At 40.1% G+C, this 27,688-nt stretch overlaps 1 protein-coding gene across 2 annotated transcripts; it reads left to right on the forward strand.

Moving 5' to 3' along the window:
• Window positions 1-10,440: 10,440 nt before the first annotated feature.
• Window positions 10,441-27,155, forward strand: AMACR (alpha-methylacyl-CoA racemase). Of its 2 annotated transcripts, XM_032279000.1 has the most exons (5): window positions 10,441-10,789; window positions 12,756-12,899; window positions 13,915-14,075; window positions 19,714-19,900; window positions 26,399-27,155. In XM_032279000.1, exons 1-5 carry the CDS (start codon window positions 10,543-10,545, stop codon window positions 26,806-26,808), a joined length of 1,149 nt encoding a protein of 382 aa, XP_032134891.1. In that variant the 5' UTR covers window positions 10,441-10,542; the 3' UTR covers window positions 26,809-27,155. The 2 variants fall into 2 exon arrangements, with proteins under 2 accessions (XP_032134891.1, XP_032134892.1); XM_032279001.1 differs by lacking the exon at window positions 13,915-14,075.
• The last annotated feature ends 533 nt before the right edge of the window (window positions 27,156-27,688 follow it).

Consider the following 27,688-nt stretch of genomic DNA (forward strand, 5'->3'; position numbering starts at 1 on the left):
CCTTAGAGACACACAAGTTTTGGTTGTAGGCAACAAGTCTCAGGTGTGAAGGAAATTGATTCACAACAGAGATGGGAAAACGTGAAGATACTTTTCAATGCTTTCACAATTTACCCATGACCAGACTTACACCTGGAAGACTGATTTCACAAGTGTCCCAAAACTGAGATGCTAAAAAGGAAACAGTAAGTAGGTATCATAGGAAATTACATGTATCATCTAATAAACAAACTTGCAAATTCTAAATCTTTTTTTTTTTTTTTTTTTTTTGGGGACAGAGTTTCACTCTGCTGGAGTACCCAGGCTGGAGTACAGTAGCTCGATCTCAGCTCATTGCAGCCTCTGCCTGCTGGGTTCAGGTGATTCTCCTCCCTCAGCCTCCCGAGTAGCTGGGATTACACGTGCCCGCTACCACATCCAGCTAATTTTTTGTGTTTTTAATAGAGACAGGGTTTCCCCATGTTGACTAGGCTGATCTGAAACTCCCAACCTCAGGTGATCTGCCCGCCTCAGCCTCCCAAAGTGCTGGGATTACAGGCATAAGCCACCATGCCCAGCCTCAAATTCTAAATCTTAAAGCACTCTGCAAACGAAGCACATGAGTTTCTGCTTGCTTCAGGGATGTAATATGGTATAGAACTGTTTCACATAATAATCAGCTTTGGTGATTTTCCAGTGTAGAAAACATTATATTTGACTCTTGGACAACAAAGAAATTATATTGAAGGAATTTCATTGAGGGTACCGTGAATAAAAGCTGAATTCAAAATTAAAATTTATAAAAAAATTCAGAGGATGGAATATGCAAATGTAAACTACAAACAATGTGGCTGGGATTCATAAACATCTACTTTATGCAAGATACTGTGCTATTCCAGGCACTCCTGTGGCATTTAAAGTAAAATTCTTACCTTCCCTAAATTTTCAACCTAATAGAGGACAATAGGCTAAAGGGAATAAGTACATGAATAATATAACCTAAATTAGAATGTTTTTACAGCCATAGAGGGCAAAGGACTAGGAATTCACAGGAAACAGTAACTAGCTGAGAGCATAATGAAAGCTTGTGGAAAAGATAATATTTGATGGCCAGAGACAAATTTCTTGCTTTGGTATGTTTGGAGTGTTATACATATATATATATAATATTTTGATTACAAAAAGCTCACTATAGAAAATTTATAAAAGACACAAAAATATTTAGTATAAAATTAATCATCCTATCAAATATTAAATAATATTAACATTTTGAAATATTTATTTGTCTTTTCCTTCATATATTGATGGTTTTTATTTTTAAACGTAGTAACAAAACCCTTTGAAATTAGGTTTTCATATATTTTTGTATCTTGCTCTAATGGTTTGGACTAATCTATTAAGAACACTCTCAAATGCTACTTGAGAGTGTTTGAACAATTTGAAAACACATTTTGAATGGTTGCATAATTTATTTAACTTTTCTGTTTTGGAAAAGATTTTTGCTGTTTCTAGTTTTTTTTTTTTACTACAAATAATATGTCATGAGCATTCTCTTTTTAAAAAAATAAACTATTTCCTTTGATTACATTTCTAGAAATGAGATTATTTGGTCAAAAAGTCTACACATTTTTAAAAGTTGTTAATAATGTAAAATTTAAAAAAAGCTTAAATTTACGTAAAGAGAGACTTTATTCAGAAGGATTATTGCTGTAAGGGGAAGGTGATTCTGGCAATAGGGAGAAGGCTCTGAGATCTATGAGATCTGTAGCTCAGAGGCCAGACACAAATAGGCTTTCATTTATAGAGAGAAGTAAATAAGAACTGGGTGCAGGGGATGGGATGAGTGACAGGTATAAAGGGACAGTTGACCAGCAAACACTGTTCCCTGAGTTCAGCCAGTTCCCTGGAGGAGGGGCCTTTAACTTTTAACATGGTTCCATGTTCCAATGCCCAGAGTGGGCCAAAGTTTAGGTGCCTGGGCAAAGGGGAAAAGCTTTACTAAACTTTGGTCAAGTCAAGTTAGTTGGCATTTTGCCTGGATCGAACAGTTCAATAAACACTTCAGTTAATATTTATAAGACAAAAAATGTGGGAATTTGGAGGGTCTGTACCTGGTCATAATTTAGGTAAACAAGAAAGTTTTTAAGTCGTAAAAGAAAGCATGATTCCTTGTAGCAAGCCATTTCCCAGAACAAAAGGAAGGCAGGATTTTTTTTAAATTGTACTTTAAGTTCTGGGGTACATGTATAGAACATGCAGGCTTGTTACATAGGTATACACATGCCATGGTGGTTGGCTGCATCCATCACCCTGTCATCTCCATTAGGTATTTCCGCTAATGCTATCAGGAGGGAGGATTTTTAAAGTGCCTTTCATTGGTTCTAGAGGATGAAAGCCAGAGTCGTTAGCAATTCATTGATGGAGATGCTGTTAGTAGGCAAGTGTTCTTTGGAGAACATCTTATCTGAATTATCACAGTCCTACAGGATATCTAGTTATAAACCAAAGGGTTTTTAGAAAGTTCTTGGAAACAGTTCTTCTTATCCCAGATATATAAGAGCATGAGTATCCTCTTTGTCAGGCTTCACCAGCTCTATTTTGTCTGGGTCTGACGAAAGCAATTTCATCCTGGTATCTGCAACTTCCACAGCTAGCTAACGCTGACCATACATCCCACCCCCTCCCTACCATGCCCGCATCATTTCTTCTCCAAATGTCTATTGGACAGTGCAAGGTAAGGAGGCACAAGCCTGTTTGGATGGCAAGTGTTAATCCAGTGAAATGAACAACGCCCTGCTTTGCAGAAAGCCTTAAAACTACTCTCTACACTTACTTCCCCTGCAGTAACCCCACAAAACATACCCACTGTCACTCACCTTGACTCTTTCGTGTCATAGCAATATTGTGGAATAGGAAAAAAAGTCTCTCCCCTCTTGGTGTAAATGAGTTACTTTGGGGAAATTACTCAGTGTCTGTGCTTGAGTTTCCTCATTTGTAAAACCAGGTTGTCTACTAGCATGTGCCACAAAGGATTGTTAAAAGAAAGAAATAAGTTACAGCATGTTTTAATTATTTACTGATACATAACAACCACAAACTAACAGCTTAAAATAGCTCACATTCATTATTTTACGGTTTCTGTGGGTCAAGAGTCCAGGCATGGTTCAGCCAGATTCTTTGCTTCAGAAGCTCTCACAGGGCTACAGTCAAGGTGTAGACAAGGGCTGGGTCATCCAAAAGCTCAGCTAGAGAAGGCTCTGCTTCCATGCTGCCTGAGATTGCTAGCAAAACTCCATTTGTTGAGAGTGTTGGATTGATAGCCTCAGTTCTTTGCTAGCTGTTATCTGGCAGCTCCCTCAGGTCCTTATCGTATGGGCTTGTCCAGTGAACTGCTAACTTCATTAAAGCATGGAAACTGAGAATTTATTGCAGAAAGTAAGATAAAAGCCACAACCACTTAGAACTTAATCAGGGAAGTGACATCCCATTACCTTGTGGTATTTTATTGGTTAGAAGCAAGTCACCAGGCCAGCTCTAACTCAAAGGAAGGAGGTTTCACAAGGGCTTGGATTCTAGGAGGAGGAGATCAATTGGGTCATCTTAGAGTCAACCTTAGATTGCCCTCCAGCCCCTAATGACCGAAATACTTCCCACATGCAAAATAGAGTCACTTTCCTGCAAGGTCTTCAGAGATCTCATATCATCATAGCATCATCTCAAAAATCTAGAATCTTATCCTCTGGATTATGTCCAGATGTAGACAGGCTTTTTGGATGTAATTCTTCAGTCCAGCTCCTTGAGTATAGTTTCTTTTGATCTGCTCACCTGTGAAACTAAAGGGAAAAGTTATTGGTCCTCCACACCTAATAAAATAGTAGGACAGAAAATACGGATAACAGATATAAAAGTTCCTACTCAAAAAAGAAGGGAATGAGAGGGACAAAGGCTGAAGATTCATAGCAGTTCTCAAATCCAGCTGGTCAGAAATTACAAGTTCCTTGATTAGCTTTTGAGGCCTGTAACACTTCAGCATGTATCTCAGATAAATTAGTTTTAAAAATTAAAAACATAAAAGGAAAAATGGGCTTGGTAAGATGGCTCATGCCTGTCATCTCAGCACTTTGGGAGGCTAAGGCAGGTGGATTGCTTGAGCCCAGGAATTTGAGACCAGCCTGGGCAATGTAGCAAGACCCTGCCTCTATTAAAAGAAAAAAAAAAAAAAAAAAAAAAGGAGGAGAAGAATGATAACCACAGAAAGAAAAATGACAATCTCAAAAGGAAAAAAATTCTTTATTTTATCAAGTATCCAGTCAAAGTTTAACAATATCCCAATTGTCTTACAAATACCTTCCTACTGTGTGTTTAGTTAAATCGTGATGTCAGATAATATTTGTATATTACGTTTGATTAATGTATCTAAGTTTTTTTAAATGTGTGATAATTTATTGATTATTTATCATTTACTTTCTAATATTATGGATTTTGCTGATTATATCCTTTGGTTTATCCTCTATCCTCTATATTTCCCTTAAGTAGATAAACAAGATGCTTGATTAAATTTAGGCTTCATATTTTTACAAAAACTTCATGGGTGGTTCTGTCCATTGCATCATACAGGGAAGTACATAGTGGCCTATTATATTGATATTAAAGTTGACCAGTGGATTCAGGATGTCAAAGCCAGATTTATACATTATAAAGTTCTCTGCTATGAACTGCATGTTTGTATCCCCCAAAATTCTCATATCAAAACCCTAATCCTCAGTGTGATGGTATTTGGTGATGGCAGCTTTGGGAGATGATATGGTTTGGCTGTGTCCCCACCCAAATCTCATCTTGAATTGTAGTTCCCATAATCTGCATGTGTCGTGGAAGGGACCCAGTGGGAAGTAATTGGATCATGGGGGCAGTTCCCCCATGCTATTCTCATGATACTGTGTGAGTTCTCATGGATCTGATGGTTTTATAAGTATCTGGCCTATCTCCTTTCTGCTGCTTTTCTCCTTTCTGCCACCTTGTGAAGAAAATGCCTTGCTTCTCTTTCACCTTGGGCCATGATAGTTTCCTGAGGCCTCCCCAGCTCTGCAGAACTGTGTAAGTCAATTAAACCTCTTTGCTTTATAAATTACCCAGTCTCAGGTATTTCTTCACATCAGCATAAGAATGGACTGATACAGGAGGTGATCAAGTCAGGAGGGTGGGGTCCTCATGATGGGATTAGCTTGCTTCTCTCTTTCTCTCTCTCCCACCTTCCACCCTCTGAGAACATAATGAGAAGCCACGAAGAGTGCCCTCACCAAGCAATGACTCTGCCAGCACCTCGATTTCGGACTTTCCAGCCACCAGAACTGTGAGAAATCAATGTCTAAGCCACCCAGTCTACAGTGATTTGTTATAACAGCTGAACAAACTAAGACATTTCCCTCTTTAGCTTTTTGTCTAATGTTTTCAAACCAGTTAGGATTATAGCTTAAATGTGCTATTTCATTTGGGGTTGCAAAATAGTGAAAGTTTTAAAGACAGACATTCTTTTATTAGCTATTTGGTTATCCTGAAATACCATGTACATGGAAGTCAAGATAAATATTGAACATTTAGAATAAAAAGTTGGTGCCCTGACAACCTCCAACAGGGATTAATAAAGGCTTTTAGAAACCATTATTGTGAACTCATGAAAGTGTATTTCATAATATTTGATGTGTTTTAATCCACCACAGTCATTAGTCTAGTTTAACAGCTCCATCTTAATTGTCAGTGGGAGGCCCTTCAAGTTAGTCCCTCTGCTCTTTTGGGTCAGATTTAGGCTGGTGCCAATCCTGCATAGCAGGCAGGAGTTCAGCCAGCCAGAGGTGAGTGAATTCTCTGTGCAGTTGCTCTATACTAACCAGACATTCATGCTGCGAACTTGAATTGACTCTAGCAGCCCAGACTATTCCATGCCCTATTCATTGCATGATTTCTAGCTTTCCCAGCAACAATGTGAGCTACTTGATATCCTTCCAGTGAATTTTTTTGTATTTATACCAAGAATCCTGATGCATCTAAGGGAAAGTAGTAGAAATGGGGAGCCAGTTAACATAAAATTGAGTGAAAAAGTAGTTCAGAAAAATAAGTGCAATATAATATAATTTATTAAATTAACAAAGTAATATTTTGGCAAAACAAAATATATAAATAGTACAGCTATGTCTGCAAATAGATATAATGGACTGTAGGACATACATCAAAATCATGGGTTTGTCTCTTTTCCTTTTTTGAAAACTGAGTCTCACTCTGTCACCCAGGCTGGAGTGCAGTGGCGTGATCTCAGCTCACTGCAACCTTTACCTCCTGGTTTCAAGCGATTCTCCTGCCTCAGCCTCTGGAGTAGCTTGGATTACAGACACCATCACGCCTAGCTAATTTTTATACTTTAGTAGAGACAGGGTTTCACCACATTGGCCAGAATGGTCTCGGACTCCTGATCTCAAGTGATCTGCCCACCTTGGCCTCCCAAAGGGCTGGGATTACAGGTGTGAGCCACTGTGTCTGGCTGTGTTTGTCTCTTGAATGCTTCGGTGGGGAATCAAGTAAATCTAACTACAGGTGAAAGTTAAAGAAGACCTTAGCTATGGAAGGAGTTAAAAGTAGCTGGCGTATAATGCATTTACTCCCTTACTACAAGGATGTCCTGGAGGAGAAAGAAAAAGGCAAGTGAATCTCCTTATCAACTGGATTTTGTGTAAATAGATGCATGATATTGGCTAGGAGGAAGAGAATAGAAAGATTGAATGCACTTAAGGAGATATCCCTGGCCAAAGGATTATTTATGGGAAATAAACCCAGAATCTAGGAAGCATGGTTCCAAAGCCATTCTCTGAGACAGAAAATGAAATCTATTAGATGGCCTGAGACCTGTGTTAGAGACCTTATCTATAATTGTGTGGCAGAGGATGTATTTGTTTACTAAGGCTGCTACAATGAAATATCACAGGCTGGTTGGCTTAAACAAGAAGGCCGGGCGCGGTGGCTCAAGCCTGTAATCCCAGCACTTTGGGAGGCCGAGGCGGGTGGATCACGAGGTCAAGAGATCGAGACCATCCTGGTCAACATGGTGAAACCCCGTCTCTACTAAAAATACAAAAACATTAGCTGGGCATGGTGGTGTGTGCCTGTAATCCCAGCTACTCAGGAGGCTGAGGCAGGAGAATTGCCTGAACCCAGGAGGCGGAGGTTGCGGTGAGCCGAGATCGCGCCATTGCACTCCAGCCTGGGTAACAAGAGCGAAACTCCGTCTAAAAAAAAAAAAAAAAAAAAGAAATATCACAGGCTGGTTGGCTTAAACAACAGAAGTTTAATTTATTGCAGTTCTGGAGGCTAAAAGTGCAAGATCAAGATGTTGGCAGGTTTGGTTTCTTCTGAAGTCTCTTTCCTTGGCTTCAAGACAGCAAGTGTCCTCACTTGATCTCACTGTGTCCTCACATGGTCACCCTAGGTCTGTGGTTATTTTGGTCCTAATCTCTTCGTCTGCGGATACCAGGATTGAATATTAGTCATTCTGGATTAGGGCCCACCCATATGGCTTCATTTTGGCCCTATCTCCAAATACAGTCACATTCTGAGGTACTGAGGGTTAGGGCTTTAACATATACATTTTTATTGATTTATTATTAATACATAGTATTCATACATATCTATGGAGTACATGTGAGATTTTGATACATGAATACAATGTGTAATAATCAAATCAGGGATTTTAGGATATTCATCACCCAGAACATTTATCATTTCATTGTGTTGGAAACATTTCAAATCTTCTCTTCTAGGTGTTTTTTTTTTTTTTTTTTTTTGATATAGGATCTCACTCTGTCTCCTAAGCTGGAGTGCGGTGGTATGATTATAGATTACTGAAGTCTTAAACTCCTGGGCTCAAGTGATCCTCAGATCTCAGCCTCATGAGTAGGTAGGCCTATAGGTATACACCACATTCAGATAATTTTTCAAGCTTTTTGTAGAGATGGGGGTCTCACTATGTTGCCCAGGCTGGTTTCACACTTCTGTCCTCAAGTAATTCTGCTGCCTCAATCCTCCAAAGTGCTGGGATTACAGGTATGAGCCACTGCATCTGGCCGCTATTTCGAAATATACAATATACTGTTGTTAACTATAGTCATCCAGCTGTGCTATCAAATACTATAACTTATTCCTTCTATCTAACTACATATTTATACCTATTAACCAACCTCTCTTCATCTCTGCCCCCTATAATTCTACTCTTTATCTTTATGAGATTAGATTTCTAGCTCCCACATCTGAATGAGAATATGTGATATTTGTCTTTCTGTGTCTAGTTTATTTCACTTAACATAATGACCCTGAGTTCCATCCATGTTACTGCAGATGACAGGATTTTATCCTTTTTTTTAATGATCAAACAGTATTTTATTGTATATATGTACACATTTTCTTTGTCCATTCATCCAGTAATGGACACTTAAGTTGATTTCATATATTGGCTACTGTAAATAATGCTTCAATAAACATGTGGGTACAGGTGTTCTTTCGCTGTACTAATTTCATTTCTTTTGGATATATGCCCAGTAGTGGAATTGCTGAATCATATAGCAGTTCTATTTTTAGTTTTCTCACAAACCTCCATACCGTTTTCCATAATGTCTAAACTAATTTACATTCCCACCAACAGTGTGTATGAGTTCCTCTTCTCTGCATCTCTGCCAGCATTTGTTATTTTTTTGTCTTTTTGATGCTAGCCAGTCTAACTAAAGAAAGATGATATGTCATTGTGGTTTCAATTTGCATTACCCTGATGATTAGTGATGTTGAGCATTTTTTCATATACCTGTTGTCTATTTGTATGTCTTTTGAGAAAGGTCTGTTCAGATCCTTTGCCCACTTTTTAACGAGATTATTTCAGTTTTTGCTGTTGGATTGAATTTCTTGTATATTTTGCATATTAGTCCCTTGTCGGATGAATAATTTGCAAAATACTTTCGGAAATTCAATAAGTTGTTTCTTTGTTCTGTTGTTTCCTTTGTTGTGCAAGAAGCATTTTAGTTTAATATAGTCCCATTTGTCTATTTTTTGTTTTTGTTGCCTGTGCTTTTGAAGTCTTAGTCATAAAATCTGTGCCTAGGTCCATGTTCTGAAGTGTTTTACCTGTTTTCTTCTAGTAGTTTCATAGTTTCAGGTTGTATGTCTAAGTCTTTAATCCATTCTGAGTTGATGATTGTATGTGGTGAGGGGTAGGGGTCTAGTTTCATTCTTCTGCATATAGATTTCCTGTTTTTCCAGCACTATTTATTGAATAGAATGTCCTTTCCTTAATGTATGTTCTTGCTGTTTGTGTTGATAATCAGTTGGCTGTAAATACATGGATTTATTTTGGAGTTCTTTTGTCTGTTCCATTGGTCTATGTGTCTGCTTTATGCCAACAGTATGCTGTTTTGGTTACTATACCTTTGTAGTATAATTTGAATTCTGGTAATGTGCTGCTTCCTGCCTTGCTCTTTTTGTTCAGTGTTGCTTTGGCTATTCAGGATCTTTTGTGGGTCTATACAAATTTTAGGATTTTTTTCTATTTCTATGAAGGGAAAGCCAGAGTCCTAAAATAATTCTAAAATTCATGATGACTTTCTTGCCTAAAATATCTTGATTACAATCGTGCCAAGTTTTGCTTTTGATTTAATCACTTGCTTGAAAAATACATAAACACACAATAAAGATTAGTGCGGGCATATTTCTGGCACCCGCTTCTGGTTCTATTCAAATTCCTACAGATGTTAAAGATTATGTTAGGCCACCTGCACACAGGCTATACCTAGAAGAGAGAAAATGATTTGTAAAAGCAGGGGGGCTGTAATGTCAGGTATTAGGTTGAAAACCTGAAATTGTAGCTATCTGTAGAAATGGCAGAAGACAAGCTAACATTTTTAAAGCGCTGTCATTTAGCTCTGATGAGCATCACACCCCTTAACGTTCTTCTGATACTAATTTTCCTAGTGTAGTCTGAACTTTTAAAAAAAAGACGTGTAATCCACAGAGTTTGTAAATCAAAATGAGTGCATTTAGGAAGGATCGCAAGCCGTTTCTGAATTAAACTACCAGGTAGCTAAGTGGGGGCGGTGAAGACGACAACCTGCAGTCTAGGAAAGAAAATGCCTTTGCATCGTTTTTACGTGTTTACGTTATTTTATTTCCCAAGAGCAGGGCAGGAGTTAGGGGCTCAAATGATACAACGGCTGGGGATCGCCATAGTGACAATAAAATCGTCCAGAGAGGACGGTAACAGGCAGGAGTTCCAAAGGTCAGCCCCCTGCAATTTAGGACTCAGAAATTTAGGTTGCAGCAAAAGGAAAGTAAGCTAGGAAATTTGGCAGACCCGGGAGGCAGGGCGGGAAGCGCACTAGTGCGCAGACTCTGTGCACTCGCGCAGGCGCACCAAAAAGGGGCGGAGCTACGGGACTGGGGCGGGACATCCGGACCCGGCTAGGGCTGCCTACAAGCAGTTGGGCCCGGGCAAAGGACTGCTCAGTTTTCTTCAGAGGGAGCTGGGAAGTAAGTGCCATGGCACTGCAGGGCATCTCGGTCATAGAGCTGGCCGGCCTGGCCCCGGGCCCGTTCTGTGGTATGGTCCTGGCGGATTTTGGGGCGCGGGTGATGCGCGTGGACCGGCCTGGCTCCCGCTACGACGTGAGCGGCTTGGCCCGGGGCAAACGCTCGGTGGCGTTGGACCTGAAGCAGCCCCGGGGAGTCGCGGTGCTGCGGCGTCTGTGCGCGCAGTCGGACGTGTTGTTGGAGCCCTTCCGCAGCGGTGAGCCCGGGCCCTGCGGGCTGCTCTCGGAAAGTTCCCGCGGAGGGTAGGGATCTGGCCGTTCCATCGAGGCTGCGCCCGCCACATCTTTGCCCAGTTGCCGCTGGAACCCTCGCCAGCCCCAGCATTCTAGGTGTTTTTGCTCCTAGGGTATTGTAGGTGATCATTCGTCCCTTGAGACGATGCCCCAAAAGTTGGGTTCTGAGATACTGCTATTGCCCGGTCTCTCCTTTTGCCTCTCTGACTCCTTCCCAAAATCCTCTTTTTTTTTTTCTGATAAACATTCTGTATTTGCCTTTCTTAATTTCTTGAGGGTCTTGAACCCTGTGAGAATCTAATAAAAGCTATAGGATTCCCTCCCTGGAAAACTTGTGTATAGGCCCACGGTCTTTCCGTTATGTTTATGGAGTGCTGTACTCTGAAGCTATCCACGAACCCAGGCTAACTCTCCCTGCCTGGGAGAGGTTCAATTCTCAGCATCTGCTCCCTGGACTCCCCTTATTCATTCCCACCATTGTCACCTTTTATGGAGACTTCCGCCTTTTCAGAGTCGCAGACACCGGCATACACAGGTCCTGGGCATCGCTTTCAGGGCTCTCCATCAGGCATTGTCCACAAATCCCAAACTGAGCCTTTCCTTCTTCCTTCTAAAACGGTACCTCCACCTTCTGTATTACTTGTTTCAGTGAGTGCCTGAATCTGAAACCTGTACTTCATCATGGACTCCAGTCTTCCTTTCACCACATCCAATTTCAGTGATCACCAGTATAGTCATTTTGCTACTTAACCCACTTGGACTATTTCCATACCTGCTACAACTGCCTTGACACTGGTGTGACAGGCTTTTAAAAACTGGTGTTTGGGGCTGGTATCGCTCTAGTTCATTCTCAGACAGCTGCCAGAATAATTTTGTTCAAATAGAAATTCAAAGCATTGCCTGATCAATAACAGTAAATCGGTAAATGGTGAATGAATGAATGTCTGCAGGACACCAGGCTTATTTAAATGTGTTAACTCATTTAACTCTCACAGCCGTATTTGAGGATTGTAACAATTATGATTAAGATTGTATAATAATTTAAGAATGCTCCATTTAAGATGAGGGAGTCTGAGCATGGTTAACTAATTTGTCCAAGGTCTTGTAATCAGGAGGAATACCGGCTTGGAATATGGATATAGCCTCCACGTGAGGCGTTGTGACTGGTGTTTACGAAGATAACTAGAGGTTTTTTGTGGTTTATTTTAGCCTTATTTGCAAGTACAATTAATAACATTTGCTGTAGGCTGATGGTATATTTCCAGCAGCTAAGGACCCAAAGATTGAAGCCACCATTACTGGAATTGTGAGTTTATTTTGTAATCTTGATTGCTTTTAATCCCAGGACACTTCAGGTGCCGTTACCTGGGGTTTGTGCAATATATATTATACTTGTTGATGGCTGAAAAGCTTTCAGGTACTATTGTCACTCACCTCTCTTTCTACAGATGGGTACTGAGCTTTTTCATGAAGGTAGAGATGCTAGGCACTTAAGCGCCCGTGGAAATAGATCAGGTGTGAATTCTTCAGGAGAAGCTCATGAGCTGATAGGGAAGATAAGTGTATGTATGTATGTATGAGCAAGTGCAGGTGAGGTGGGACGTGGCAAACACTGATGCAGTACAGAAAGAGAAAAGGGGTTTCCTAAAGGGATGAGACCTTGCGCTAGGGATTGAATAAATAGCCTTGGATAAAGCTAGAGGGAAACAGGGATGTGCCAGGAGAAATTACAATCTGGGAAGAAGCCACACATTCCAGAAATGGTGGCTTCACTCTTTGGGTCCTTAATTGCTGGAAACATGCTATCAGCCTACAGCATATGTCATTAATATTACTTGCAATACTGCTATTTTATGTTTGCTTCAGAGAAGAGATTATCCTCATTCTTAATTCATACTCTCTTAAGAAGATTATTACTTTTCTCTTAAGGTGTCATGGAGAGACTCCAGCTTGGCCCAGAGATTCTGCAGCGGGAGAATCCAAGGCTTATTTATGCCAGGCTGAGTGGATTTGGCCAGTCAGGAAGCTTCTCTAGGCTAGCTGGCCATGATATCAACTATTTGGCTTTGTCAGGTACGTTGAAAAAAAAATTTAGTCTACACTTTTAGTTTATTCCATCAAGATCTATAGGTATGTTGATTAACAAGAATTTTTAAAGGTGAAGATTTAAATATTTATCAAAATCCATCAGGAGATCATGGTTGTTTAAAATAGACTGGTTTGGGTCTTAGAACAATCATTCTCAACCTTCTCTCACCCCACCCCTTAACATGTTCGAAGGATGTGCTCACTACTATCATTTGTTTTTTATATTTGTTGAGTCAATTCTCAGACAAGCCCCTGCTAGGAATTAAGAGGCTTAATGGGTACTAGGGATGGTTGCTCTGTAGTTTGAAAATGTTGATATAGTTAGATTCTGACAGCTACTTCTCCCCGTCAGATCTCCACCCACCACATTGAGAATCATTGCCTGAGTCATTGTTTCAGACTTCTATGAACACTAGAAAAAGCCCGTGGTTTTCAGATCCTAACATCACTTTATTAGAGTTTTTGCCTGAGAGACAACATGTAAGATTGGCCTGATTCCAGAATTCTAAGAACTGTGTGTTACTGACTAAAGGAAGTTTCAGATTTTCTGTGAGTACACATTTAAAGGTTGAAGAAAGAAGTGTATCTAGAATTGGCTTTTCACATCTGTTTTAAAATTAGATTCCTTTTTTTCTTGTGTACAAGTATTTTCGTGCATTTCTTTCTAATAAGAATGAAAGTGCATTTACTGTTTTAAAACCACAGAACAAATAATCATTTTCTTTTCCAAAAGTGAGTAAAAGCTTAGCAATATTTTGAAAATGGTGGTTGGAATAGGTTTCAGAGAAGAAAAAAACAGCAAAACCAGGATCCTGTCTTGAGGGAAAGCCTGTTGGTAAGTTTGCTGACTAAGCTCAGATTTGGAAAAGTGTTGTATACTAGCTTTCACTTAGATTATCTACTGGAAAGATGATTGGTTATTCATCTAAGATGCTCACATATTTATTTTAAGAAGAGATTAAATTTAAAAGAGACATTAAATTTGTTTTTAATGATATAGGTGTTCTCTCAAAAATTGGCAGAAGTGGTGAGAATCCATATGCCCCGCTGAATCTCCTGGCTGACTTTGCTGGTGGTGGCCTTATATGTGTGTTGGGCATTATAATGGCTCTTTTTGAACGCACACGCTCTGGCAAGGGTCAGGTCATTGATGCAAATATGGTAAGTATTAATTGGGGTAGATGCCTGCCGCTTGTTGCTAAGTGTGCGATATGGCTGCTTAAAATCCTTTTTTGAAGAAGACGAGATAAATGACATTTGAAGTTTCAATCCAAGTTACCAAGGATATCCTTTTCTTTTTAAAATAGCTTCATGTCCTTTATATATCTGTTAGAATGTCATATTTTGATCATTTGTTCTTAGAGTCAATTTTCTAAACTTTTTGTGGCTCATCTGATTCATATGTTGTTTTAGTTTGGTGCAAAAGTAGTTGCAGGTTTTGCCAAATCCACAATTACTTTTGTGCCAACCTAAATATTTCAGCAATTTTCGCCAAGTTATCTCTTGTGCTTAGCATATCATTTTCAAGCACTTGTCTTTCAAAAAAAGTGCAAGAAGTCTCCCTTAGCAGGTAGAGAAAATTCTTAGGGATGCTAAGGTAAAATGGAGCTCCGTCTGAACTTTCCTGCTGCGTTTTGTAGGGGATGCTCTGATATCATAATGCTTCTGTTTGTTCACTGTCATCCACTGAGTGCTTGCCTCATGTTCTGCTGAGCACTTTCCCTGGGTGATTTTTTCTTATTCTTAAAACTGCATGAGGAATACATTGTTGTTTTAAAGAGGAGGAAATGGAAGCATAGCCATTTGCTCCAGATCTCATGGCTAGTGGGTAAGAGAGCCCACTCTAGCACCACTCCATGTTTGCATTTTCACAGACATTTGGAGGTAGGATGGAGAATGGATTTGAAGAGACAAGACTGGAGTTAGAGAGACCAATTACTGGATTATTGCTGAAGACATCAGGGCAAGTACTACAGCAGTAAATGGTAGAGTTGGTTTGCATTGAAGGAATAGTTGAGATGTAAAATTGCTGGGAATTGATAATGGACTGACAGGGAGCAAAAAGGGAGAAGACAAGGCTGGCTCCCAGGTTTCTCACTTGGATGACCTGCTAGTATCCTGAGGAAAGACTGCTAAAGGATGAGGCAGCCTGGAGCAGTGGCCAGAGCATAGAGTGGTAGCTGACTGCCTCCATCCCCAGCCCTGCCATTTACCAGCTCTGTGATCTTGGGCAAGTTACTTAACCTGCCTGTGCTATACTTTCCTTTGTGAAATAGAGATAATAATGACATCCACCTCATAGCATTGTTAGATGCTGTGAGAATTCAGTGAGTTCATCCATTGTTCAGTGTGGGAACAGTGCCTGGTGTACAGTGGGCCTTCTGTAAAAGGTTGTCATTGTGGTTATTTTTACTAAAAGAAAAGGAATTCAGTTTTGGTCATTTCCATTTTGAACTGCCTTTCAGATATCCAGGTGGGATACTTGAGGTTAGTAGAGAAACAGAAGGGAGTGTTGTCTTGGAAACCAAAGAAAGGAATGGTCAGAAGGTCAAATGTTGGTGGACACCTCAAGAATTTAGAGACTGAGAGTGTCAACTGGATTGGGTCCTTGATGATCTTCGCAAAATGCATTTTCTACCAGAAACCCCTCATCTCCAAAGCTTCAGCCTGTGCTTCCTTCTCTTCATGGTGAATCATGACCAGCCCTGTACTGAGTGTGTGCCTGTGGGGCCCTGACATCAGGACACATCTGACACTTTCCTGTGTTCCCTCTCTGAAGTGTGTAGCAGCGGCAGTGGAGTGTGGTTTATCTTTTTTGGCCAGCTCCTGGCGTAGTCAGTTGCAGCATGAGCTGGCAGCACCGGCTTTATACCACTACCCGCCAGACGCAAGGCCAGTAACCTTCCACAGGCCTTCCCTCCTTTGATCCACACAACTTCCTCAGGGAGACATGCTACTGTCATTGCCATTGAACAGTTGACTGCTTGGAGAAGTTAACTGCCTTCCTCTAAAGCAGGTGGTGGGAAAGGTTCCAAACACTGCCCCAGGCAGTTGGACCCTAAAGTCACTGCTTTCAACAACTTCCCTCTGCTGCCCCATGGGCACAGTCCGTGGAGTCCAAAAGGAATGAACTAAGGAGCAAACATGGGGCCTTGGGAGTGTTAAGGAGAATTTAAGGCTAGATACTTCTCTAGTAATAATTTGAATAATTTACTGAGGACATACAGTTGATTATCATTGAATATTAAAAAAAAAGGTGATTGCTTTTTTCAGCAGGATGTAGCTAATCAGAATTACATAATGATTAGAAGATAGTAAGGTTGGCCGGGCATGGTAGCTCACGCGCCTGTAGTCCCAGCACTTTAGGAGGCTGAGGTGAGTGGATCACCTGAGATCAGGAGTTCAAGACCAGCCTGGGCAACATAGTGAAACACCATTTCTACTAAAATACATTTAGCTGGGCATGGTAGTGGGCGTCTGTAGTCCCAGCTGCCCAGGAGGCTAAGGCACGAGAATTGATTGAAACTAGGAGGCAGAGGTTGCAGTGAGCCAAGATCACACCACTGCACTCCAGCCTGGGTGAGACAGCGTGACCCTGTCTCAAAAAATAAAAATAAATAAATAAATAAAATAAACTAGTGAGGTTTTAGTGTATGTGAAAATGTTGTAATCTTTCTTCTGGGTTTATATTTCCATTGGAGATAGTAAGTGTTTGCTGATTACTCAAAGCTAAAAGGATCAGTAAATCATAGTCATTCCTTCGTCACTAAGAACTCTTATAACACAAGCAATTGTGGAAGCTGATTAAGGGGAGGCAGATCCCTTCTAATGGACCAGAAGTTTTCACTTTTTTTAGCAGCATAATTCCAGACCTGGGCTTGCCTGTGAAGACCTGGAGTCTATCTTTTCGTAGCGCTGTTTCCTTGGAAACTGTAGTTAAGATAACTGTGGGATGTAGAGTGCATTTTGCTGTATTTACACTCAATCTGGGCCCACATGATGAGAACAGTGTTAAATTAAGTGTAGCCTAAAGCTGTCCCCTTACGTATTTTAAGTTCCACCTAAAGGTTTCTCTTACATGGTGAACTGTGATCTCAGGTTGTGTAAACAGACTGTAACCTCTTGTAACAAGCAGCAAGTCTCAGCCAATCACAGCAGCCATACTTCAACCCATCACAGGTGGCCAGCTGTTCAAACCGTGTTCAAACAAGGCAAAGGCCCAAGTGTAACCAATCCGGCTGTTTCTGTACCTCACTTCTGTTTCCTGTACATCACCTTTCATTTTCTATCCATGAGTCCACATGACTACACTAGAGTCACTCTGAACCTAGTCTGGTTCCACAGATTGCCCAATTCATGAGTCATGCTTTGCTCTGTTAAACTCTTAATTTGTCTAAAGTCTTTCTTTTAACAATATCAAAGGTTGGTGGTGAATTGAGGCTGTGGTTTCCCTGTGTCAGGGGGCTCTTGTCTGTGGCATGCATGGTGTGTGAGTCGTGGGACAAGAGAAGCCATGTGCCAGGGTAGCCACTGCCAGGCCTTGCACTGAGCCCAGGAGGGTTCCTACTGTATTTCCTGTCCTGTCCCCTCTTCTAATGCTAAGGATTAGACCAGAACCTATTTTTGTCCTGAGTAAGCCCAACTGTACCTGTAACTCTGTTAGTGCATCTATTTTTCAGCAATCTCATCAGGACGTTCAACATAAAAAGAGATTAAAGGGGTATTTTATTAGCATAAAATATTTTATGTTTACACATTCAGTATTTATGTTTTGTCAGTCCAATGAAACTGTTCTAAACGTAAGCACTGGAAGTTAGAGCTTATGGGTGATCGTTTCATGACTTTCAATATTCAGTTTATTACTACATTTTGTTTGGACTAGTTGTTAGGAAAATCCTGAGTTACGGAGATAAGTTAGAAATGCCTATAATTTTTACACAAAAATTAGCTGGGCATGGTAGGCGCCTATAATCCCAGCTACTCAGGAGTCTGAGGCAGGAGAATCACTTGAACCCAGGAGGTGGAGGTTGCAGAGAGCCAAGATTGTGTCACTGCACTCCAACCTGGGCAACAGAACAATGCTCCATCTCAAAAAACAAAACAACAACAACAACAACAACCTGTAGTTTTTAAATAGCTTGCTTAAATTCCAGATTGCATTTCATTTATGATGAAGCAGAATGGAAACGTTTTGTTTCAAGGTTGACTCACTATGGTAACTAAAAACTTCTCACATTCGTTGGCCTGAACATAAAAGTCAGACAAATAGTATTCTGAACTCTCTGCTAAAACTCTCTCTTGCACCGTATGACAAGCTAGCTTGCTTCCAGTTCATCTGTTACTGCTCTGTTGATTGGGGGGTAGGCTCTGAGAAAATCAAAGCTTGAGTGGAAAGCAGGCACTTGTTTATTTTTCATTGTCGTTTATTTATTATTCCTTGTCAAACTTGTTGGTTTTGTATGAGCAAGCAGAAATTAAGAGCAGAGGAGACCCATGCAGAACAAAAGTTTTCCTTAATAGTGTTCCAAATACAAGGTAAAATTTTGGCAAAATTGGAAGGAAAAGCTTTATTTTAAAGTCTAACAACAAATGTTAATGAGTTGAGGCTCTGATGTGTCAGAATTTGGTATAGGTTAAATATATGATTAAATAACATAAACATAAAATATATTTAAAATAGTGCACATATATATGCATATGTGTATATATGTGTGTATGTGTATAAATATGGAACTCTAATATCTGTGTAACCCAGTCTCAAGAGCACTGCCATAGGCCACTTATATGAACTCAGCTATTTGGTGATAATAAATGTCACAGCCATAAATTCAGATGTGCATGAAATTTCAAGTTGAAAGGGAAAATTGGATATAGCCAAAGATACATTGTATGGTTGTTTCACAACCAGTAACTGAGAAATTGCTAGAAGCTGGAACAAGTCCTCCTCTATCGGTAACTATTGAGGCAAGGATGCTTGAGGGCCTTTTGCCTGGGGGACTGGAGACATTAGGCTTATAAAAGGTGTAAAGATCAGAACATAATCTTCTTCAGATAGACCGGTGTCTCCAGCCTTTGAGCTTGAGCCTTGTGTACTTGATTGCGTGATGACTTCAGGACAGTGGGAAGGTGGCATTTCCAAACTAGTTTGCCTGGACTCAGAAAATGCGTATACCTGCCATCCATATTGTTAGTTTATTTTATAACTTACTAGGGATTATTAAAGACCATATATATATTAAATATATATATATTAAAAAACATATATATTATACTCAAATACAGTTTTCTTAGGATTGGAATCAAGCTAGAATATGCCAAATTTTACTGTTAGGTGATTTACCTTTAAAATGTAGTATGCTTCATGTATCTATGTGTGTTTATAGGTATGGAGATCAGAAGATGCATTTTTAAAAGCTCTTTTTCTTTATTTTTAACTTTTTATCTTGGTAGTTTTAAACATATGTAAAAAGTAGAATAGTACAGTGACCTTCCATGTACCCTCACCTAGCTTTAAAAATCACCAGCATTTTACTAATCCTATTTGAAATGGAGAACAAAAGTCATTCCTTCTAGGTCTTATAGTATTTTCAGAACTGAATAGTGCAGCCAATTGTTATTCTAACATAAACCTGCTCTACCTCACTTTCTGGAAATACCAAAGAAGTTGCATAATTGGGTAGAGTCTTCCTACACGCTAAGATAAGCATTTTTATACAAATTTTAAACTTGAATAAGAGGAATGAATCATGCTTTGACACTTGAATTGTCTGAATTTGTTTTGTATTCACTTTTCTCAAAGGTGGAAGGAACAGCATATTTAAGTTCTTTTCTGTGGAAAACTCAGAAATTGAATCTGTGGGAAGCACCTCGAGGACAGAACATGTTGGATGGTGGAGCACCTTTCTATACAACTTACAGGACAGCAGATGGGGAGTTCATGGCCGTGGGAGCAATAGAACCCCAGTTCTATGAGCTGCTGATCAAAGGCAAGTCACCTTCACATGTCTCCCCCAACTCCCCTTTTGCTGTGGATGTTCTTTAGTTCTTTTTAGAAGACTTTTGGAATCTATTATGTCTTTTTCTGAGGCACTATGTGCCTGAACTTCTTGCTTGTGAAGAGCCTTAAGGTCAGCCAGAGGTGAGAGAGGAGGGCTTTTTCAGATCTCTCCCAGGCATTCATACTGCCCTGCACGTGTGCATGTGTGTGGCCTTCTCAGGAGTTGTAAAAAATTTCTCGTAGTATGCTACCCATTGGGGATGTCCCATTCCCCAGTTTTTTCTTTTAGGTTTCTTGGTTACCATCTCATTAGCTGCAACAGGTAACACCACCTTCGACAGCTCACAGTACCTACCTGCAATAAAATAGATAAAATACTGCCATTTTTTTTTTTAAATCAACATTTTAGGGGTAGAGCAAAGTGAGCTCTGAGTCAGATCACAGAAAGACAAGCCCTGAAAATGGAGCCTTTCAGGAAGCTGCCAGACAGGCTAAATAATGTCATTAGTCTCTGGGAATGAGGTTTTTAGGGGAAGCTCCAAACTCATTTTCCTCCTCTTGGGGCTGTTCTCCTGCTGGCTTTCAGAATTAACCAGAGTTGAAAGGTAGCTGGTTTTCAAGGTTACCACAGGGAGAGGGATGAAATTAGCACAAATTTTAACACCACAAAGCTCACTGGTCTTACTGGGATTCAGCTGTTTTTCTTGAATAAATGCTCCTTGGAATGCTGCAAGCTTTTAATTTCCAGAATTATGAAAAAGCTGATTCTGACAGTTGTTGCTAGGGTTCTCATTGCTTTAATGCAGGTTTTTGAAGGTTCTCATTCTGCCATTCTGGAAGTTAACTCCCTTCCTTGGTGTATCCTGTTATTTTAAAACATACACCGTAGTCCTTTCTTATCTGTGGGAGATGCATTGCAAGAGCCCCAGTGGATGCCTGAAACTGCAGGTAGTACTAAACCTGATTGCTGTCAATTGAAAGATGTTTCTGTTTATGTCTTCCACCCACAAATTTAATGCAATTTTCCATCTCAAGCACTTACCATGCACTTTGGCTGTAACTTTTCGGTTTGAGTAGTGACAGCAAAACTAGCATGAATTTCTTTCTGCTTCTCCCCTTCTTCACAATCACATGAATATAGGATTCATTCTTAACCATAAATTTTAGCAACCTCAGCATGCAAGTTTTGTTCTTGCCTTAGGCTGAGAACTTTCACCTTTTCACGTAAGGGAAGCACTTTAGGCTTCTCTTTGGCACATCCACATTGCCAGCATCACCTCTGCCTGCTGGGGCCTTTAGGAAGTAAAATAAGGGTTACTTGAACACAAGCCCTGCAATACTGCACAGTCAGCCTGCTAACTAAGTTGGCTGCTAAGTGACTAATGGGTGGGTAGCACCCACGGTGTGGATAGGATGGACAAAGGGATGATTCATGTCCAGGGCAGGATGGAGCAGGATGCTGTAAGTTTTTATCATGCTACTCAGAAGAGCATGCAGTTTAAATTTATGAATTGTTTATTTCTGGAATTTTTCATTCAATATTTTCGGACCATGGTTGACTGTGGCTAACTGAAACTGTAGAAAACAAAACCTCAGATGAAGAAGGACTGCTGCATATGTGGAGTGCTCATGTTTCACATCCACGTTTCTCCTCAATGAATGAGCCTTTCTGGAAACACTGAAGATGGAACAAGACAACATTTTTCTAGTGGGGTCATTGCTCCAACCCTTTTACTCCTGATCACCTTCTTCTAGGTATTCTTCTGATGAGTTCAAACTTTGTAACTCCCCTGATTTTTTTTATAGCACCCTCTTTTTGCATCCACAGCCTTTTATGGTATCCTTAACCCCCATCTCCCTTCAAAGTTTACCTAGGATCCTTAGCTGACAGATGGCTAGAGGAGATAGCATGTTAAATCACCTTTCACTTACTCTACCTAGTCCATGCCAAAATTCCTCAGCATTATCTTTCTTTCGTAATATTTATTTACAAAAATAGTACTTTTACTAATCACATATACATTTCTTCTCTCTCAACTCCTACTGGACAAACCCCCATATCTATAATAATTTTTTGAGGGCCAGGTGCGATGGCTATGCCTGTAATCCCAACACTTTGGGAGGCTGAGGCAGGTGGATCACTTGAGGTCAGGAGTTCAAGACCAGCCTGGGAAACACGGGGAAACCCCATCTCTACTAAAAATGCAAATATTAGCCAGGTATGGTGGCGTGTGTTTGTAATTCCAGCTGGTCAGGAGGCTGAGGCATGAGAATCACTTGAACCTGGGAGGCAGAGGTTGCAGTGCACTGAGATCGCATTATTGCCCTCCAGCCTGGGCGACAGAGAGAGATTCTGTCTCAAAAAATAAATATATAAATAAATAATAATTTTTCGAGATAGTACCAATTACATATCTAATTTACTCCCCCTTGTATTTTAGATCTTTGAGACAATACTTTAATCTAGATCTTCAGTTTCTAAACATAAGTTTGCAAAGTCTTTTTAAGGTGCATACTCTGCTGTGTCCCTGCCATTTTCTAAGACAAAAAAAAGTCCAAAAACACTGACAATTTTATGACATTTTGAAATAGCGAGGTTCTTATAGTACAGTCAGGTAAGCAATAGATAATTTCCAAAAGCTGTTTATTCATAGATAATTTTTAAAAGCTAAGTGACCTCTGTCACCCAGGCTAGAGTGCAGTGGCATGATTTTGGCTCACTGCAACCTCTGCTTCTGGGTTCAAGTGATTCTGCTGCCTCAGCCTCCTGAGTAGCTGGGATTACAGGTACCCACCACCATACCTGGCTAATTTTTATGTTTTTAGTAGAGATGGGGATGGGCCAGGCTGGTCTCAAACTCCTGACCTCAAGTGATCTGCCCACCTTGGCCTCCTATAGTGCTGGGATTATATTTTACCACAATTTTCAAATATGAAATAAAAATTTAAAATTATATGTTTGCTAAAAAAAAAAATAAGCAATTCAGATTTTAAAAAGTAAGAATGCAGATTTTTCTTTGTTCTTCTACTTTGGGAAAATTTGGGATGTGGCCTTCAAGAATTTTTACTGTTCACATACAAACACACAATTATTCTATTTTATTTTATTTTTTGAGACAAGATCTTCCCTCTGTTGCCCAGGTTTGAGTACAGTGGCACCAACATGGCTCACTGCAGTCATGACTTACTGGGCTTAAGCAATCCTCCTGCCTCAGCCTCCCGTGTGGCTGGGACCACACGCATGTGCCACCATGCCTGGCTAACTTGTTGATTTTTTGTAGAGATAGGGTCTTACTCTGTTGCCCAGGCTGGTCTTGAACTCCTGGGCTCAAGTGATCCTCCTGCCTCAGCCTCCTAAAGTGCTGGGATTACAGGCGTGAGCCACTACACTCAGCAATTATTTTCTATTTTACAATATATTATATATACATTATTTTATATATATATAATATATATTATATATATATATTATATATATATATTAATATAATATATATATATAATATATATAATTTGTAGCTCTTTTTTGTTTGTTTGTTTGAGATGCAGTCTCATCCTGTTCCCAGGCTGGAGTGCAGTGTGATCTCAGCTCACTGCAACCTAACCTCTGCCTCCTGGGTTTTCAAAAGCTGGATGACCTCTGTCACCCAGGCATGATTCTCCTGCCTCAGCTTCCTGAGTAGCCAGGATTACAGGCACCCGCTACCATGCCCAGCTAATTTTTGTATTTTTAGTAGAGACAAGATTTCACCATCTTGGCCAAGCTGGTCTCAAACTCCTGACCTCGTCATCCGTCTGCCTCCGCCTCCCAAAGTGCTGGGATTATAAGCGTGAGCCACCATGCCTGGCCTTTAGCTCTTTTTATATGACAATATAGCGAAGACATTCTTTCATGTCAGTGCAAAAGATCTTCACCCTCACCCCTTTTATATAGCAGTCATATCATGTATTTCATGATCTGCCTGTACTAAAATTTATATAATTAGTTCCCTATTGCAAGTTCCTTTACATTTTTTCCAATTTTTCAGTATAAAAATAATGTTTACAGTTGCCATCCTGGACATACATCTTTGAATACTTAACATGAATTTTGACTGCTTACTATATACTTAATATTATAAAGCAGTAAAGTTTATGACATGTACTTAAAAGAATAAGCATTTTGTTTAATTACGTGTGTGTGTGTGTGTGTGTGTGTGTGTGTGTGTACGTGTACGTGTATGGTAGTTTCTTTGAAATCAAAATATGCTTTCCCGAGTTTTAAATGGTGTCTGAGGCCCCAGGCCAGTTCCTGAAAAATCTCTTTGACTTAAAATACCAGAAATTTCATAGTGATTGTACCATAACAACTAGCCACTATCTATCACTGTATTTATACAATTATGGATTCTGAGACTTGGGACTGGATTCCAAGTTCTGTGTTGGATTGTCAGGAGCATAGCAAACAGCTCACCTTAAACCACTGATGTTTAATCCTGTGGGCTTGGTCAGGGCCAGGAACAGGATGGGAGATTATATGCTGAGACGAGATGGTAGACAATGGGAGAATTGGGATGTTAGAGTTAGGGTAGGATCTGGAGGCTTGTGATTTCTAGTATTTTTCTAGCATACAAACTATGATCTGTGTAATCTCAAGTATAATGTTAGAGAACATATTGGCTCCAGCTTTACTTAGTGTTATGATTCTGATCAATTCTGAGAAAAAGAAACTGTTTTAAAAGCATGTGAAGATCACCACTTTTGGCTTTCTGCTCATTTTATGTGCCTTTCAGTCACAGAGTTCAGGGCAATCAAGAAAGATCACCAAGTAAGTAAAAGACATCCTTGAAAGCATTTCTCTGTAGATTATAGTGATAACCTGAAATTATTGCCTCATATCCTTCCTGGTATTTGAATGGGACTGGTGGTTACAGAAGAAAATGTACCTATATATTCCACCAGAGGCTGTTTACACAAATCTGGAACTCTGTTAGTGCTTCTTATTTCCTCATAGCCCTCAAAACCCTAAGAAGAAGCTTCAGTATTTATGTCTTCCTGCCTCATCTTCAGAGCAACTTATAATTAGCCTTGATCATGATAGGGAAGTGAGGATTATTCAGTTAACTTGGCTAAACTTACATATAGTGTTATGCATCATAGTTTACCAATTATTGTAAAGTGAACCTGCCCTTTGGGTATAATTTAATCAGCACTGGAGTTTGGGCATGTCTGCAGGGGTAAGCCCACATAATTGATAAAGAAAACACAGATGGGGTCAAGAGCTAGACAGGCACCTTTCCTGATAAATCCCCAGGTGGCTGCTTTCATGTCCTCTGCACTGTCATCTTGATGGGCCCTTGAAGCCCCTTTCATGCCAGAAAGTCTACATGCCTCACTGTAGACTGACTGGCTGATAAGTTTCTGTCATGTTTGTTATAGGAACAGTTTGCATGAGTCTTTGGTTACCTTACAAGTCCTTTATCCTGGTACAAAAAGCTATTTTTGGCTCTTTTTTTTTCTTTTGGAGGCAGAATCTTGCTCTGTCACCCATGCTTGAGTGTAGTGACATGATCTTGGCTTACTGCAACTCCACCTCCTGGGTTCAAGCAATTCTCCTGTCTCAGCCCCCTGAGTAGCTGGGATTACAGGCACCTTCCATCACGCCTGGCTAATTTTTGTGTTTTCAGTAGAGATTGGGTTTCACCATGTTGGCCAGGCTGGTCTCAAACTCCTGACCTTGGGTGAGCCACCATGCCTGGCCCTTTTGGGCTCTTTCATTTTAAAAATGTATGTATATATGTATGTATGTAAAATGTATGTATGTATATATGTATGTATGTATGGATGGATGGATGGATGGATGGATGATGGGTGGATGATGAGGGTCTTGCTGTGTTGCCCAGGCTGGGCCTTGAATTCCCAGGCTCAAGCAATCCTCCAGCCTCAGCCTCCCAAGTAGCTTGCACTATACTCATGTCACCACTCCTGGCCATTCCAGCTCTTTTATTTTAACAGAGTAAAGAGATATGAATGTATTTATAAAATTGCAATCCTGAATTAAATAATTTGTCTTCAGGCTTCTTCCTTGGAAACTGAGATGATCACGTGTAAAATTGTTTATATTGTATTTTTTAATAAGGTTTGAGTACATTATAGAAAATATGAAGTTGTTTTAACTCAGTATAACTGTAATAACATCCTGGGGAAATTGTTTTTCAAAATCTACTAAGAGGTAGGAAATCAATTTCTGGAAACCAGACTATTGAACACTACTTTTGATAAAACATGAATAATAAAATCTGGGTAGTGACAAGTCTGACTACCTCTGCTCTCTTTGGCCTTTTGCTCCAACCTCAAACTGACTTTACATTTTTTTCTCTTGCCTCATTTGAGAAGCTCTTCTAGAGCATCTTATTTTGCATAGTACGGTGGGCTCAGCATTCATTTTCACTGATTATAATTGCTCTGTTCAAATCATAATAATTTTAGAAATTTTATTTTTCCTCAGGACTTGGGCTAAAGCCTGATGAACTTCCCAATCAGATGAGCATGAATGATTGGCCAGAAATGAAGAAGAAGTTTGGAGATGTATTTGCAAAGAAGACAAAGGCAGAGTGGTGTCAAATCTTTGACGGCACAGATGCCTGTGTGACTCCGGTTCTGACTTTTGAGGAGGTTGTCAGTCATGATCACAACAAGGAACGGGGCTCATTTATCACCAATGAGGAGCAGGACGTGAGCCCCCGCCCTGCACCTCTGCTGTCGGACACTCCAGCCGTCCCTTCTTTCAAAAGGGATCCTTTTGTAGGAGAACACACTGAGGAGATACTTAAAGAATTTGGATTCAGCCTTGAAGAGATTGATCAGCTCACCTCAAATAAAATCATTGAAAGTCATAAGGCAAAAGCTAGTCTCTAACTTCCAGGCCCACAGCTCAAGTGATTTTGAATACTGCATTTGCAGTGTAGCGTAACACATAACATTGTGTGCATGGAAACGTGGAGGAACAGTATTGCAGTGTCCTACCATTCTAATCACCAAAAAAACCACACACTCTGATTCTACAGTGATGATTGAATTCTGAAAATGGTTATCATTAGGGCTTTTGAGTTAGAAATCCTTTGGGTACTTATACTAAATTATGATAGTTATTCTGCCTTCCAGTTTGCTTGATATATTTGTTGATATTAAGATACTTGTGTACTTATATTTTGAATGAATTAATATAATATAATTTATTAAAGAAAGCTTTCTTTTTCCCTAAAGTGTACTTGTGCTTTTAAGTTTGCACAAAGCTTTTAAGAAAACCCTTTAAATACCATTTAAATCGCATTTTGTGATTCCTTGAAATCTTTTTTGTTTGTTTACCAGAGTGAATGTTCTTAGATGAAGAAGTCTGACCATTTTAATTTGGATGAAGAAGTTTGACCATTTAATTTGACTGGAAATCACTCAGTGTGTCTTTGAATGGGAATGTTGCCAAATGTTCTCCAGGCTTCCAGCAGATTACTCCCACCCCTCCATCTGGTCCTCTCTGCTGGGAGCCAGGCTTCTCTGTGCAGCTGCCTGTTAGTCTTACTGACATGCCTCTTTTTCTCACATTGTGCCGTCATTTGAGTTCTGCCAGGCAAGTCTTCCTCTCTCACCAGCCTCCTGCTTCCATTCCCACCATGCCTCCCTCTACCCTCATAGGCCCTGAGCTTATCCTCACTTCATTGAGGCCACTGCCCAGTTCCCCTGCTGTGGAGAGTCCTTTCCTAGCCTCTGTCTAAAATAGCAGCCACCTTGTCACTGGTTA

Source organism: Sapajus apella, unplaced genomic scaffold, assembly GCF_009761245.1.
Source record: "Sapajus apella isolate SASKATOON/1434 unplaced genomic scaffold, GSC_monkey_1.0 scaffold11, whole genome shotgun sequence".
In the NCBI taxonomy this organism is placed as follows: domain Eukaryota; kingdom Metazoa; phylum Chordata; class Mammalia; order Primates; family Cebidae; genus Sapajus; species Sapajus apella.